This window comes from Carex rostrata, chromosome 1, assembly GCF_964058835.1.
Source record: "Carex rostrata chromosome 1, lpCarRost1.2, whole genome shotgun sequence".
NCBI classification, from domain to species: domain Eukaryota; kingdom Viridiplantae; phylum Streptophyta; class Magnoliopsida; order Poales; family Cyperaceae; genus Carex; species Carex rostrata.
In genome coordinates, this window is record NC_135918.1 from 17897231 (window position 1) to 17911609 (window position 14379).

The 14379-nt window shown below is 35.0% G+C and overlaps 4 protein-coding genes across 4 annotated transcripts; 3 read left to right on the forward strand and 1 right to left on the reverse strand.

Moving 5' to 3' along the window:
* The first annotated feature begins 902 nt into the window (after positions 1 to 902).
* On the forward strand, positions 903 to 2269 carry LOC144576254 (uncharacterized). The gene is made up of 2 exons (XM_078326605.1): positions 903 to 1273; positions 1519 to 2269. The coding sequence occupies exons 1-2, from the start codon at positions 932 to 934 to the stop codon at positions 2128 to 2130; spliced, it is 954 nt and encodes a 317-aa protein (XP_078182731.1). The 5' UTR covers positions 903 to 931; the 3' UTR covers positions 2131 to 2269.
* A 1070-nt stretch (positions 2270 to 3339) lies between these two features.
* LOC144569428 (putative disease resistance protein At3g14460) lies at positions 3340 to 4740 on the forward strand. The gene has a single exon (XM_078319814.1). It carries the CDS (start codon positions 3340 to 3342, stop codon positions 4738 to 4740), a length of 1401 nt encoding a protein of 466 aa, XP_078175940.1.
* A 91-nt stretch (positions 4741 to 4831) lies between these two features.
* On the forward strand, positions 4832 to 6619 carry LOC144569510 (uncharacterized). The gene has a single exon (XM_078319929.1). The coding sequence runs from the start codon at positions 4832 to 4834 to the stop codon at positions 6617 to 6619; it is 1788 nt and encodes a 595-aa protein (XP_078176055.1).
* A 2488-nt stretch (positions 6620 to 9107) lies between these two features.
* On the reverse strand, positions 9108 to 12655 carry LOC144569576 (uncharacterized). Its single transcript, XM_078320052.1, has 2 exons — positions 9546 to 12655; positions 9108 to 9440 (listed from the first exon to the last, which is right to left on the reverse strand). The coding sequence occupies exons 1-2, from the start codon at positions 12592 to 12594 to the stop codon at positions 9160 to 9162; spliced, it is 3330 nt and encodes a 1109-aa protein (XP_078176178.1). The 5' UTR covers positions 12595 to 12655; the 3' UTR covers positions 9108 to 9159.
* Positions 12656 to 14379: the final 1724 nt, after the last annotated feature.

The following is a 14379-nucleotide window of genomic DNA, read 5'->3' on the forward strand; positions in this document are numbered from 1 at the left end:
GGGTTGGGAGGGTTCAGCACATGACTCAAGGATACTTGAGGATGCCTTAACTCGAGCAGATAAATTAAAGATACCTCAAGGTAATGATTTTGATAATAGTAATTTTTAGTTAGACATAGTTATCTAGCATAATAAAAACTTAAAACTCATTTTTTTGCCTTTTTTTTTAGGTAAGTACTATCTAGCTGATGCTGGATATATGTTAACACCTTCATTCCTTACCCCTTATCGTGGTATGAGATATCATCTTAAGGAGTACACAAATCATGCTCCAGAAAATCCGATGGAACTGTTCAATCTCAGACACTCCTCCCTACGAAATGCAGTTGAAAGGTGCATTGGTGTTTTGAAAAAGCGATTCCCGATTATAGCCAGTGGCACTGAGCCTCATTATAATGAGGATACTATGTCAGACGTGTTTATTGCTTGTTGCATTATCCACAATTTTCTAATGGGTGTTGACCCTGATGAAGAACTAATTGATGAAGTCGACAATGAGCTTATGCATAGTGAAGAGGAAGACGACACGCCACCAACTACTAGAAATAATGAGTACAGGCGTGGGGAAAGGATTAGAGATAATATTGCTTTTATGATGTGGCGAGATTATATTTCTAATAGACATTAGTTTATATTATCGATCATTAGACGTAATAGTAGTATTTTGATTTTTGTACTTGTGACTTATATTACTGAATTTGTACTTGTGACTTATAGTACTGATTTTGTACTTCTAAGACTAATTTACTGATTTTGTACTTTTAAGACTAATTTTGTATTTTTAATGCATTCACTATGTTTACCAGTACTTGTATATTGTATGATATTGTATGGTACTAAAATTGAAGCTTACATAATTTTTTGTCTTCAATTGCAGAGCATCATGGAGCTTGATGGTTTGTTCGATGAACATGACAGAAGCAATGAAAAGATGTTTGATGGAGTTGAGCATGGTGAGAAGCAATCAGAAGGTGGATACTTTTCATGGCCAAGGGCGATGGACACTCTTCTTCTCGAAATTTTGCGAGAGCAGAAGATAAAAGGTTTAAAAGATGACAGGAACTTTCAAGGAGAAGCTTATAGGGTTGCAATCGATGCCATCAACAAACAATTTAAATGCAATATTACAAAAGAGAAAATTGTTAACCGTTTGAAGACTTTAAAAGACATAATGCATCTTGCTTTAGATGCACTTAAAAAGAGTGGTATATCATGGAATGATACCACAAAGAAGATAGAAGCAGGACCGGAGACTTGGAATGAACTAATTAAGGTATGGAGTAGTATATATTTGATGCTTATTTTTTAATTTGGATTAATCTGAACTTGAGAAGTCTTAAAAATGGTATTGCCCTTTATCTGAAATGGTATTGCCCTTTTATCTGTACCATATTCATACCAGTTCTGCCCTTGATTGCTCATTTTGGTATAATTAAAAATCTAGTATAGCAACAATTAAAAATCTGGTACCAAGTTAATCGAATATCACTTAATCAAGTGCTATTTTTTTCTTGTAAGGCAAAACCAAAAATGAAGCGTATTCGGGACAAGGAGATTCCCAATTTGGAGCTCCTTCGTGACATTTATGAGAAGGATCGAGCAACCGGGACAAAGGCAAGGACCGCAAAAGAGAGACTCCGTCAATGGGAAGAGACCAATACAATTGATGAGGTGGACCAGCTTCAAGCTGAAAATGTGGTAATTCTAGAAAATTTGGAAGACCTGCACACTTCTTCTCAACTAGAAAATTCAAGTGGCACATCCTCTAACAAAACCTTGAAGAAGTCTTCATCCAAATTGAGTGTTAAAAGAAAACATGATGACATAAATTCTGAAGAAAAGAAAGGTAAAAATTCAACAAACCCAATTGAGGAGGGCTTGAAGAATGTGAATGAGTCTATGGCTGAAATTGCACGAGCTCTAAATGAAGCAAATAAGAGGCTAGACAGATCAACCATTAGAATTTATTCGAGCACTGAAATTTATGATGAGCTTGAGAAACTTGGGGTTCCTGATGATAAGTTACTTGACGCTGCAAATTTTCTCAAAACTAATAATGAAAAGGCTGACACCTTCTTCTGTTGTCCCGAAAGATTGAAGCGACAATGGTTAGAGCGTAATGGATTTTAGAATTAAGAGCAGTTTAAAGTGGTCTTTTTGGTAAGAGGGTAGCAATTCAGTGATCTTTTTTGTAAGAGGGTAGTAATTTGTTAATGCACCAAGGGTAGTAATGTCATCTTTTTGTTAATATATAGATGACAGTATTTTGTTAATGCATGGGTTAAAATCAATTTACATATTTTGTTATAATTATATGTTTATATTGGTGGTCTAATTTTGTTGGTGTCTAATTTGATTATATTTTCTTTAATGGCTGCTAAGAAATATTTGCTTCTTTGAAATAGTTGAAAAAATGCTCATGTTGGATGAGCACTCAATTCTACAATCTAATGGTTTTCAAAAATCTGTATAATTGAGAGCAACATAAAATATTAAATAATTGGAGGGCTGACATGAAAATAAACCATGTACCAGTAAATAACAGGTGCTGTGGAGAAGAGGAGATATGGCTCAGGTGCTGTGGAGAAGAGGTGATTTCTTATGGTATTTACTGGTACAATCGATGACTCGGTACCGAATAAATATCCTTGTGTTAATATGAGACAAATCATCATATCATTACTAATCATATGTTTGAGGGCACAAGTGTCATTTTAATTTAAATGAAATCATTTTCTTGTATTATGTTACACTTTCCAATCAAAAGTGTGAAAAGAATTCAATTCTTTTTTATTTTTATTCCGATCACCAAAATTCAATTGGAATTCATCTCTATTGAACTCTATTGAATTGAAATGAATTGAACTCTATTGAATTGAAATGAATTGAACTCTATTGAATTGAACTCTATTGGAATTCCTCTTCCCGTTCCATCTCTTTCTCCTTTCCTCGAGACTCCCTTTCTCTGTTTCTCTTCCGCTGACTGGCACCGGCGCACGCGATTTCCTCTGTCTCGTCCGTCTTTCACTCAAATGGCACAGGCGCACAGACCCGAGAATCGCATAGACCCGATTTCCTCTTTCTCCTCCGCCTTGAATCGGCACAGGTTAGTGACATTGAAAAAAAAATTTCTTTAAATCGGCTCAATTTGCTTTAAATCGGCTTGAATCGGTATAAATCGGCCAGAAAATCGGAAAATCGGCCGATTTTTTCACTGTTCATCCGCTTTTTTTGAAAAAAATCGCACCACCTTGAGAATCGGGCAAAAATCGGATCGGTCCAGTCCGATTCCGAGTTGAATCGGCCGATTTGAATCGGAATCGGCCGATTTTTCGAACTATGGGGAAAACTACACTTGCCCAGTATGTTTATAAACATATGTATGGACAAGAGTATTTTGATCTTCTTATCTGGGTGCATGCCCCTCGAAAATTTAAGGCCATCGACGTGATTAAGAACATGATAGACATTATGAATGCAAAAGAATGTGCTAGTCATGATAATCATTCTACATGTCTTGAAGCTCTTCTAACACAAACAAGACACAGGTTAGGGTCTCAGAAACTTCTACTTGTGTTAGATGATTTTTGGAGTGATACTGAGGATTTTGTTGAACAATGGGAGAATTTCATTTGTTGCTGTAGTAGTTCCTTAATAGGGAGCAGAATTCTACTTACAACTCAATCTAAAAATGGTGCAGAACAGGCCTGCATTGCCGGTGTTACGGCAGTAGAGACCTATTATTTGAAGGAGATAGAGGAGGGTCAATTTTCGGACCTCTTTATGCATTTTGCTTGGCCTAGCAATTGTCAATTGCCAAAAGAGGAATTTGAGAAAATAGGTCGAAAAATTGCTGTTAAGCTAAAAGGAGATCCTGGCACAGCAAAGCTGGTGGGTCATCAAATAGGTGGAAAACTTGACCTAAGGCATTGGGAGGAAGTAGCTGAAAAAGATTGGTCGGGAGACAATATGAAAGCGAGGATCTGGAGCTATCAGCAGCTTCCCTTGAATCTCCAATGTTGTTTTGCAATATGTAGCTTACTTCCAAAAGGCATTCGGTTCCCAAGACAACTTTTAATTACTTTATGGATGGCACAAGGTTTTATCAGGCCAACAGATCCACCAGAAAGGTTGGAGGATATTGGTGAAAATTACTTTTGCGAGCTCGTATCGAGGTTTTTTTTGGAACAGGTCATAATTAAAGAGGAAATATATTATGAACTTCATGACCTGCTTCATGATCTTGCAGAGCGGGTTCAAGGAGATGATATTATCAGAATAGACAATAGTAATTGCGAAGAAGTTCCCTCCCACATAAGCAACATGTTATCTAGATCAAGTGAAAACATCCGCCACATCAGTTTGCCATCAAGTATGATAAACAGATTTAAAAAAGAATTATGCCTCATGAAAAATATACGCACCTTTTGTGTGCAACCTAATAGTTTTGTCCCAAAGAAAGTATTGCAAGACATATTGAAAAACTTTGAAAAATTGCGGGTTTTATTTCTTCCAGAGTGTGGGGATGATTTGCCCGAGTTTATTGGGAATTTAAAGCATCTGCGCTACCTGAATATTTATGGCTCTCAGCCTATTAAGAAGCTTCCAGATTCCATATGCAAACTTTACCACCTCCAAACACTTGTCCTCCCATATTGTGAATCCCTACCCAAAGATTTTTCTGAACTCATTAGTTTGAGGTGCTTTGAAACAGTTAGGGATACAATGTTCCATGTCTGATGTTGGAAGGCTGACATCCCTCCAATGCCTTGATCAATTTGTTGTAAGGAATGAATGTGGGAATGAATTACACCAACTAGAAAATTTGAATATGCTTCAAGGGTCATTGTTCATTACAGGTCTTGAGAATGTAGGGAGTATAGTGGATGCTGCAAAGGCCAATATGCGAAATAAAAAACATCTGAAGGAACTACAATTTGAGTGGAACTCTTATGAAAGGGACACCAAAGATGTTACAAGTCTCTCTACTCAACATGTTCAATTACTAGAAGCATTGCAACCTCATCCTAATATAAATGTTCTCACACTTATAGGATTTGGAGGAGACCGATTTCCAAATTGGCTTCTAAGTCAGAATTCGACAAAGCATCTCACAACACTACAATTATGTTATTGTGGCATAGAAGAAATCTCATCCATTGACAAATCACTTCCGAGTTGTACAAGTCTTATACTAAAGGGGCTCAAAAACCTTAAACAAATGCCTTCCCTTCCTCCAAAACTTACTTATCTAGTTGTAGATGATATCCTACATATTAATTATATATCTGAGGGTGATTTGTTGATGAAGGAAGAAAGAAAGCACTACAAACTTGAGGTCGTGAAGCAAATAGAACAGTGCCTGAAATTACAGTACGTACTTGCACCCCATAATTTTGGTTTAACTGTGAGGGAATTTGTAAAGTTTGTGAGAGAAAGATTGGAAGCTTCACCCGAAATCTGCATCACGAGTTCACAACTTCAGTTTTTTATCTCAGAGATAGTGAAATATGACCTGTACAATGATGATTATTCCGTGGATCAGCTTTTGGATGCGTGGGTTATGTTCATGCATTACCACATAGAAACAATGTTCATTAAAAATGAAGGGTCCAAGTTGGTTTTACCATCTTCACTCACTCACCTTAAGATATCATTATGTAGCATTACTAGCGATGCATTATCCACCTGCATACAGAGCCTTGTTTCCCTTTCTAAACTGGAACTATGTCATATTCAGACAATAACATCTCTTCCTCCCAAGGAAGTCCTATGTTCATTGAAAAGCCTCCAGTCTATTTCAATTCAAGAATGCTATTTGCTCAGCTCCTTGGGAGGTATTGGAGCCTTGACCTCCCTAATAGAGCTAGCATTAAATAACTGCATCAATTTAAGCACATCCAATGAATCATTGCCTTTATCCTTGGAGAGGCTACGATTTGTGGATTGCTCAAATGTTGATGATATTCTTGTCAAATCAAATTTACCTGTACTACGTATTCTTTGTGTCTGGAATACAACATTCAAGAACCAGAGGGGAGTTTTACATGTCGGTCACTTGTCTTGTCTCGAAATCTTGTCTATAATTGCATGTGATTGTCGTTTGGAGGGATTGAATTCATTAACTTCCCTCTATACTTTTGTGGTGTTGCGTTGCCCTGAGATCAACTTCTCAACTCTGATGGACAAAGACAAATGTGCACTTCGAGCTGTTGAAATTGACAACCCGTTACTATTGAAATTGATACTATCAAATGAAATTATTTCCTCATTAGATACTTTGTCAATTTGTTTTTTCCAAGGAGATTCCTTAGATGATGAGGTTTTTCAGTCTCTTACCTCTCTCAAGACTTTGATCCTTTATAAATGCAATAATATCCATCTGCCGAAGAACTTGAAGTATCATGCATCTCTCTTGTGTATGAATCTAATTAAATGTCCAAATCTATCTGAATTGGGAGAAATACCCCAGAATCTTCGTGCGTTGGAAATTAAAGACTGTCCATCGCTAAGAGAGAAGTTCAACAAAGCTGGTCCTTATCGAGTACTGTTTAACGAAGGAAGAACCATTGTGATATTTCTAACAGAAGGTAAGTTAATTTTGATACCCCCACAGTAAAGCATTTCTATTTTAAATTTATTTGTTTTCTTTATTGATCGATACATCATTTTGATCAGTCATTAAACCGTTTATGATAAACGGATCTAACCAAAGGTACCTCAAGACCTCTATCCTTATGGTTCACCAAAGCTTTTAAATTCTTGTTGCTTAATTTCATGAGTAGAAAATGGGCAGGAGTTTTAAAGGGCTCCTGGTATAATAAGTCTAGTAAGACCTCATTGGTACAGCCCTCGTACTTGATATCAAGGAACATAATTGTCTAGATTTTCCCTAAATCTGTAGCTAGCATTGGAGACAAGGTATTCTTCTGCAGTCTGTGTTTATGGACTACTGGTATGGTAATTGGTTTTGCCACTCACAAACAGTGCAGTGTACCTGACCTCTTCTTCTGTTTTCTTGCTTTGATTTCTGGCTTGTTGGTATACCGTACTTGGTCGTTTGACTTTAATTCTTCTTGTATCTGTTCCGCACTTGCAACTTTTATTTAGTGAACCAATTATTTAATTCACCTTTGTGGCCATGGATTTCAGTCACAGATCCTGCGACATTTTCTCTCCTGAAAAAAAAAAAGTATAACAGTTGTCTTTGCAAATAGAAATTATTAAATTTACATAATATCTGCTATTCTAACTATCAATATTTCAGAGAAAGAATTTCAAAACTTTTTGATTCATTTTTTAACTGCTTGCATTTACATATTTCACAGACACGCCCATGTAATGCCTAAAAACATGCGAAAGAATTTCTTTTGTTAGTAACTAATGTGGGCATTGCAATATTTATTTATAATCCATCTGATAGGCATAATTTTGCTCTGCTCTGCGAATGCTATGAGATGCTAATCTTTTCTTCTCAACTCTCTTTCTCTTGCAGAAGAAAGGAACCGTTTCTAGGCTGCACTTGTTTGCTCACTCTCTTGAATTTCTTCTCTGCTGTCTCTCCAATATCTCCAATTCCGCAACCCTCCACAACAACTCATCCGCAAAACTATAAAAAAAAATGGAAAACCAAAATAACAACAAAAAAACTAAAAAAAGGAAAAAAAAAAATAGAATCTCCTCCATTGATTATTTATTACAAGAAATTTGTTGTATCCATCTACTTAAGTCTTCACTCTCCAGTACAATAATTATTGGGAGATTCTATAATATTTTGCAACTGTCGAACTTATTTGGCTCTTTAAATGTTCCCGGCAAACTATAAAAAAAAATGGGAAAAAATGGAAAAGGGAAAAAAAGAAAAAAAAAAGGGGGAAAAATGAAAAAAAGATTGTGCACTAATTTAAATTTGGGTGATGCAATATTATTGAAAAAAAAAAAAGATTGTACTTTTGTGTGTGTTTTACGTTCCAAGAGTTGTTTGTCTTTTTTTATGTGTTTTTAGTTCATCAACTGGTACTATGATAAGACTGCTTGTTTATGTGGATTTGTACGGTGTGTATTTTATATGGTGTGTATTGTGAGTTTATTTATGCCGACTTGTGTATGATAAGACTGCTTGTTGATTTTTATATAAGACAAATTTGGTTTGATATACTGTGATTGTTTCAATTGCAAAAGATTTTGCTGAAAGTTTTTTCTCTTTATTCAAATAAGAAAGACATGATGTGTATATATATACAACAAATATTTTTCAGGAATATATAAGAGAGCTTTCTGACCTTATCACTAAAGCTTATGATACTGATAACTCGTCCACTGATAAAGATAATATTAATATATATCGAGATTACAAAATCATAGTTCTGAATTCTGATGTTGAACATGCTATATTCCATCTATTCATTTCATTAATTAACTATTAATTATAACCCAAAATATTCAGGACACATTTAACACAAAATATTGTTAGGCCCCTTTTTTACTTAGCCCAAGAAAACCAGCACATGTTATCATGCATGGGCAGCTACTATGGTCTCCGGTCCAGCAAAGTAAAAAAAACAAAATTAAAACTACTAATGACTCCAAAATTCAATACAATTCTCAAGTATTTATATATATATTCAAAATTCTAAAATGAACACCTTTTTTTTTTTAAATTATAGGTTGATTGGTGGCTATTTCGTTTTTTAATTATACCAGGGAATATCCACCGATTTCAATAGAAATAAAAAAATTGTTTGGTGACTCTGGTACACTATTACAAAAAATAGATGAAACAATGAGGGTTCTGGTACACTATTAGCACACAAAAGCAATATATTGCAGCTTTTGCCAATTTTTGAAATACAAGGTGGCCAGTTATTAAGGAGATGACACTAAATGTATTACAAGACAAGCTATTTCTAGAAGAGATATTGTGAATAATAATGTTAATTTCACAAAACATAGATATTACAATAATATTACGACACAATGAATATTTACCACCACGCTTACATAGAATACGTGAGTATTAATAAAGTATAAAACTTTCAAATACAAAAATATGAATAAAAAGCATCGTGCTCTAAAACTGAATTATAACTGCCAATAGCACGCTAATCTTTAAACATAGAAGCTACTATAAGAAATTACGAAGCAGTTGGCTATTCATTTCTAGATACTGTTCACCACTTCTTGCATTGTTGGACGAAGTGACGGGTTATTATTCAGACACTCATATGCAACTTGAATAATTTTGAGAATTTCATTGATGTCTTGTTTTGTTGGTGGTTCAATGCGTTGGTCAATGATATCTTGGAGTATGATTTCTTCTTTATCGGAAGCGGATAGGTTGATCATATCACCAGGGTGCTTTCCCATAAGCAATTCCAACATTATTACCCCGAAGCTATATACGTCACATTTTTCAGTCATTCTCATGGTATAGGCAAGTTCTGCATAAAGAAAAAAAAAATTCAAATTGCAATTATTTCCACTTTAATTTTTATACAAGTGATGGAAATTAAAATACAATAATAGCGTGTTTATATATACAGAACCTGGTGCTATGTAACCGCAAGTTCCAGCAAGCATACTCCAATTAGAAGACTCCGGCTTGAGAAATTTAGCAGTACCAAAATCTGATATACTTGCTGTAAACTCAGAATCAAGCAAGATGTTTCTGGAAGTTACATCCCGATGTACTATTGGTGGATAACAATCATGATGCAAATGTGAGAGAGCACATGCAACATCTCTCAATATAACCTTTCTCTTTGCCCAATCCAGCTCTATTGCTTCCACATTATTGAGAATATTATGTAAATCCCTCTTCTCATAATACTTGTATACAAGAAATTTATTTTGAGGTGAGGAACAATAACCAAATAATTTAGCAATGTTGCGGTGTCGAATGTGGGTAATAGTTTGAATTTCTCTATGGAATGCTTCAACATCTAGTGAGGTTTCTCCGCCTGCTAACATGATTTTCTTTACAGCAACTGTGAGGTTGTCTGACCCTAAAACTGCTTTGTAAACTCTTGCATGGCCTCCACTACCAATGCAGTATTTCTCATCGAAATTCTCTGTGGCCCTTATAATCTCCTCATATGCATCTCTCCCATCAAAATTCCACACGGAAAAAATGTCTCCTTTACTAGAATCTCTAATGTTCTCCAATTTTGATTTTCTTTTCTTAGTGTAACAGAGGTAAATAAGCCAGAGTATAAAAAAGGTTACTAATGCACCTCCGCAAGTTAGAGATGCAATCAACTTAACCATTCGTAGTCTAGTTGTGCCATTCTTATGTTTAACAAATTCATGACATGAGGGCAAACCTTGAACAGTGCCACAAAGATTTGTGTTGTGTATAAACCATTGTTTTGGGGCTTTTTGAAAAAGCTTTATATCAGGCACCGGACCCTCTAAATGATTGTATGACAAATCCATGGTTGACAAGCTTAACATTTGGCCCAATGAAGACGGAATCGGACCGGTTAGATTGTTGTGAGATAGATTAAGATTTTCTAACATTATTAAGTGTGCTAGTGTTATTGGTATTTGTCCGATTAAAGAATTTCTGCTTAAATCCAGGAAGTACAGTAAGTGTACTAAGTTTCCAAAATGAGATGGAATTCTTCCACTTAACTTATTGTTACTGAGGTCTAGTAATAGAATATTGACACAGTCGCCTAGTTCTTCTGGCACACTTGTCAGGCTATTTGATGATATATCAAGACTTACTAAAGAAGATAACATTCCCAACTCTTTTGGTACAATTCCTGTTAAATTGTTGTCACTTAACTTGAGTTCAATCAATCTTTTTAATCTGCCAAGTTCTGCCGGCATTACCCCTGATAGGGAATTTGATTGGAGACGAACAACGTTCATCTCACTTAGGTTTCCAAGACCAGAAGGAATTTCTCCAATCAGAAAGTTTCCTGATAGATCTAATCTCATCAAATGTCCAAGTTTACCAATTTCATGAGGAATTGGTCCGGAGATATTGTTGCCCCAAAGATCTAGATAGAGAAGACTGGTCAAGTTTTCCAAATTAATAGGTATTTCCCCACTCAAAAAGTTTCCGCCTAATTCTAAATCTGTCAAAAGTTTAAGTTGACCAATTTCAAGAGGGATCTGTCCGGAGAGATTATTACCCGAAAGAGACAAAAAATTTACTTTTGTCAAGTTTCCAATGCTGGTAGGTATTACTCCACTCAGCAAGTTACTTGATAACTCTAAATCTGTCAAATGTGTAAATTGACCAATTTCTAGAGGTATTGGTCCGGAGAGATTATTATTCCAAAGATACAGATAGAGTAGATTGGTCAAGTTTCCCAAATTAGTAGGTATTTCTCTACTCAAAAAGTTGTCATATAGTAATAAATCTGTCAAAAGTTGAAGTTGACCAATTTCAGGAGGGATCTGTCCGGAGAGATTATTTTGCCAAAGATACAGATAGAGTAGATTGGTCAAGTTTCCCAAATTACTAGGTATTTCCCCACTCAAAAAGTTTTCATATAGTGCTAAATGTGTCAAAAGTTTAAGTTGACCAATTTCAGGAGGGATCTGTCCGGAGAGATTATTACCCCAAAGAGACAAAAAATCTATTTTTGTCAAGTTTCCAATGCTAGTAGGTATTTCTCCACTCAGAAAGTTTCTTGATAGATCTAAATATGTCAAAAGTTTAAGTTGACCAATTTCAAGAGGGATCTGTCCGGAGAGATTATTACCCCAAAGATACAGATAGAGTAGATTGGTCAAGTTTCCCAAATTAGTAGGTATTTCCCCACTCAAAAAGTTTTCTTGTAGTTGTAAAACCGTCAAAAGTTCTAGTTGACCAATTTCAGGAGGGATCTGTCCGGAGAGATTATTACCCCAAAGAGACAAAAAATCTATTTTTGTCAAGTTTCCCATATTAGTAGGTATTTCCCCACTCAGAAAGTTACTTGATAAATCTAAATCTATCAAATGTGTAAATTGACCAATTTCTGGAGGTATTGGTCCAGAGAGATTATTATGCCAAAGATACAGATAGAGTAGATTGGGCAAGTTTCCCAAATTAGTAGGTATTTCCCCACTCAAAAAGTTTTCTGATAGATCTAATTTTGTCAAAAGTTTAAGTTGATCAATTTCAGGAGGGATTTGTCCGGAGAGATTATTACCCCAAAGTCCCAAAACTTTTATTTTTGTCAAGTTTCCAATGCTAGACGGGATCAAACTGCTAAAAACGTTATCACTGAGACTAAGATGTGTGAGTTTTGAGAAGAGACAAATTGATGGAGGAATTACGCCACTCAGTTTATTATGACTGAGATTAAAACTTCTAATGGATGGAAGAGCAGAGAAATTGAGAGCATCTAATTTTCCACCTAGACCCTTTTGGGAAAGATAAATTTTAGTGATGACTTGCCTTCTTTTGTTAGCATGACGGCAAGTGATTCCAGTCCAATTGCACGGGTGGACATGCAGATTCCAATTTGAGAGCGACTGTTGGGATGTCTGGAGAGTGGATTTCCAATGGAGGAGAGCTTGTGCTTGAGATGTGAGATCAGAAGATTGAACTAGAGGAAGTAGAAAGAGTGTAAAGAACAAAAGAATGCTCTTCATTGCTGAAATGCTAAAAGCTCAACTTAAGCTTGTAGTTTGTTATCAAGGCATGCATCAGAGCTGGCCCTCTTATAAACTCAGTGGTGAGATAGACAAGACCAGTTTACAGGATTAATCAACGCACGTGCTCGACGGCAATTAGACTACAATATTCAATGATCAAATGAATATAGGACTAGCTAGAGTAGAACTTGTGTGTTACGGTTACCTTGTCGTATTTGAATTAACAATGCTCCAAGTTCATTTACCGGGAACTAGAAAATCAGAGACGTAATAGTGACTACAATATATTCAGTGATCAAATGAATATGGACTAGCTAAACTTGTGTGTGTTACCTTGTCGTATTTGAACTAACCGTGCTCCAAGTTCATTAACGGGAAACTAGAATAGAAAATCTTAATTGGATGGCTAAGATTTAAAATGTACAACACGTGTTAGGTGAGACTTTAACTCAAGTTATCCACAACTGCAAAATAAGTTCGAACCACTAAACTACAATTACAAGTACATTTGATATATATTTTATGAGGAGATCGGATTATATAAAAACTCCAAAATAATAAATTAACTTAAATTTTATTATACATATATCTAATATTTTAAAATTATAGAGCTGGCTTAAATGAATTTTTGCCACCCCTACTACAAGTACACCTCATATTTGATGAGAGGGCCAAATTATATAAAAACTCATAAATAATAAATTCAATTAAATTTTATTATAGATATCTAATATTTTAAAATTATTAAAATAGATAATGGTCGCCAGGTCGATGTCCATTATCCTTCAATTAAAAACACTTAACCTTTGACGGTCAATAGCATATTCGTTTATTAATTGTTTTATTTAGGTTAAAAGTATCTTTTTTTCCTGCCTACCAAAGATATCTAAAGAATAATATTTTTTTTAAAAAAGAAAGACACAATTAAAGATAATTAAAACCACTAAACCTTTAACGCTAACTAGGATCCTTAACGAATATTGGCCTCGCCACTTTTAGGCATTAGTGGAAAATCTAATAAGTGATATTTTCTACTTTCGGCTTTGATCTGTTCATATTTGAGCGGAGACTAATTATGAATGCAATATGTATGTGAAAGTCCGTTTGCTCCTATAATATATTACACAATTTAAAGACTCTTGACTTCGAGAAATATTGTGTGACTATGAACGTGTGAATGAGGAGAATTTTTTTCTCTTACATATTCATTAATTTACACTACAGCAAAATGGGGCATCAGCATCTGGGAAAATTGGTCGCTGAAAGTGTGTCGCCATTGACCTTTTAGAGTTCGATTTCTTTTGTCGCTGATAGTTAATTTTGCTAACATCAACAATGGATCTTTGCTGATGGTTAAACATTGGTCGCTGAAACCTGTTATTTTCTTCTTAAATTTAATTCATTTCAATGAATTAGCATCCATAACACTCCTCATATGTAAAAACCATATAATGCTTCATATATACAAAACACATACAAAAACCACTAAAACAACACAGCTCATAAATCCTTCTCATTAATTACCAATAATAACAATATTTACAACACAAAAGGTAGACATTGATATTTTTTTTAAAAATACACAACATATTGATAGTTACAAACATACAATACCAAAATCAACCAAAAACATATTTTTGGAGATTGGTATTTGTGTGTTTTGACTGATGGTTTGACTGGAATCAAACTGTTTCGGCTGAAATTTGAATGAAATAGGACAATTTTGTTCTAAATTTGACTAGAATCAGGCCATTTCAGCTGAAATTGGACGAAAAATTCACA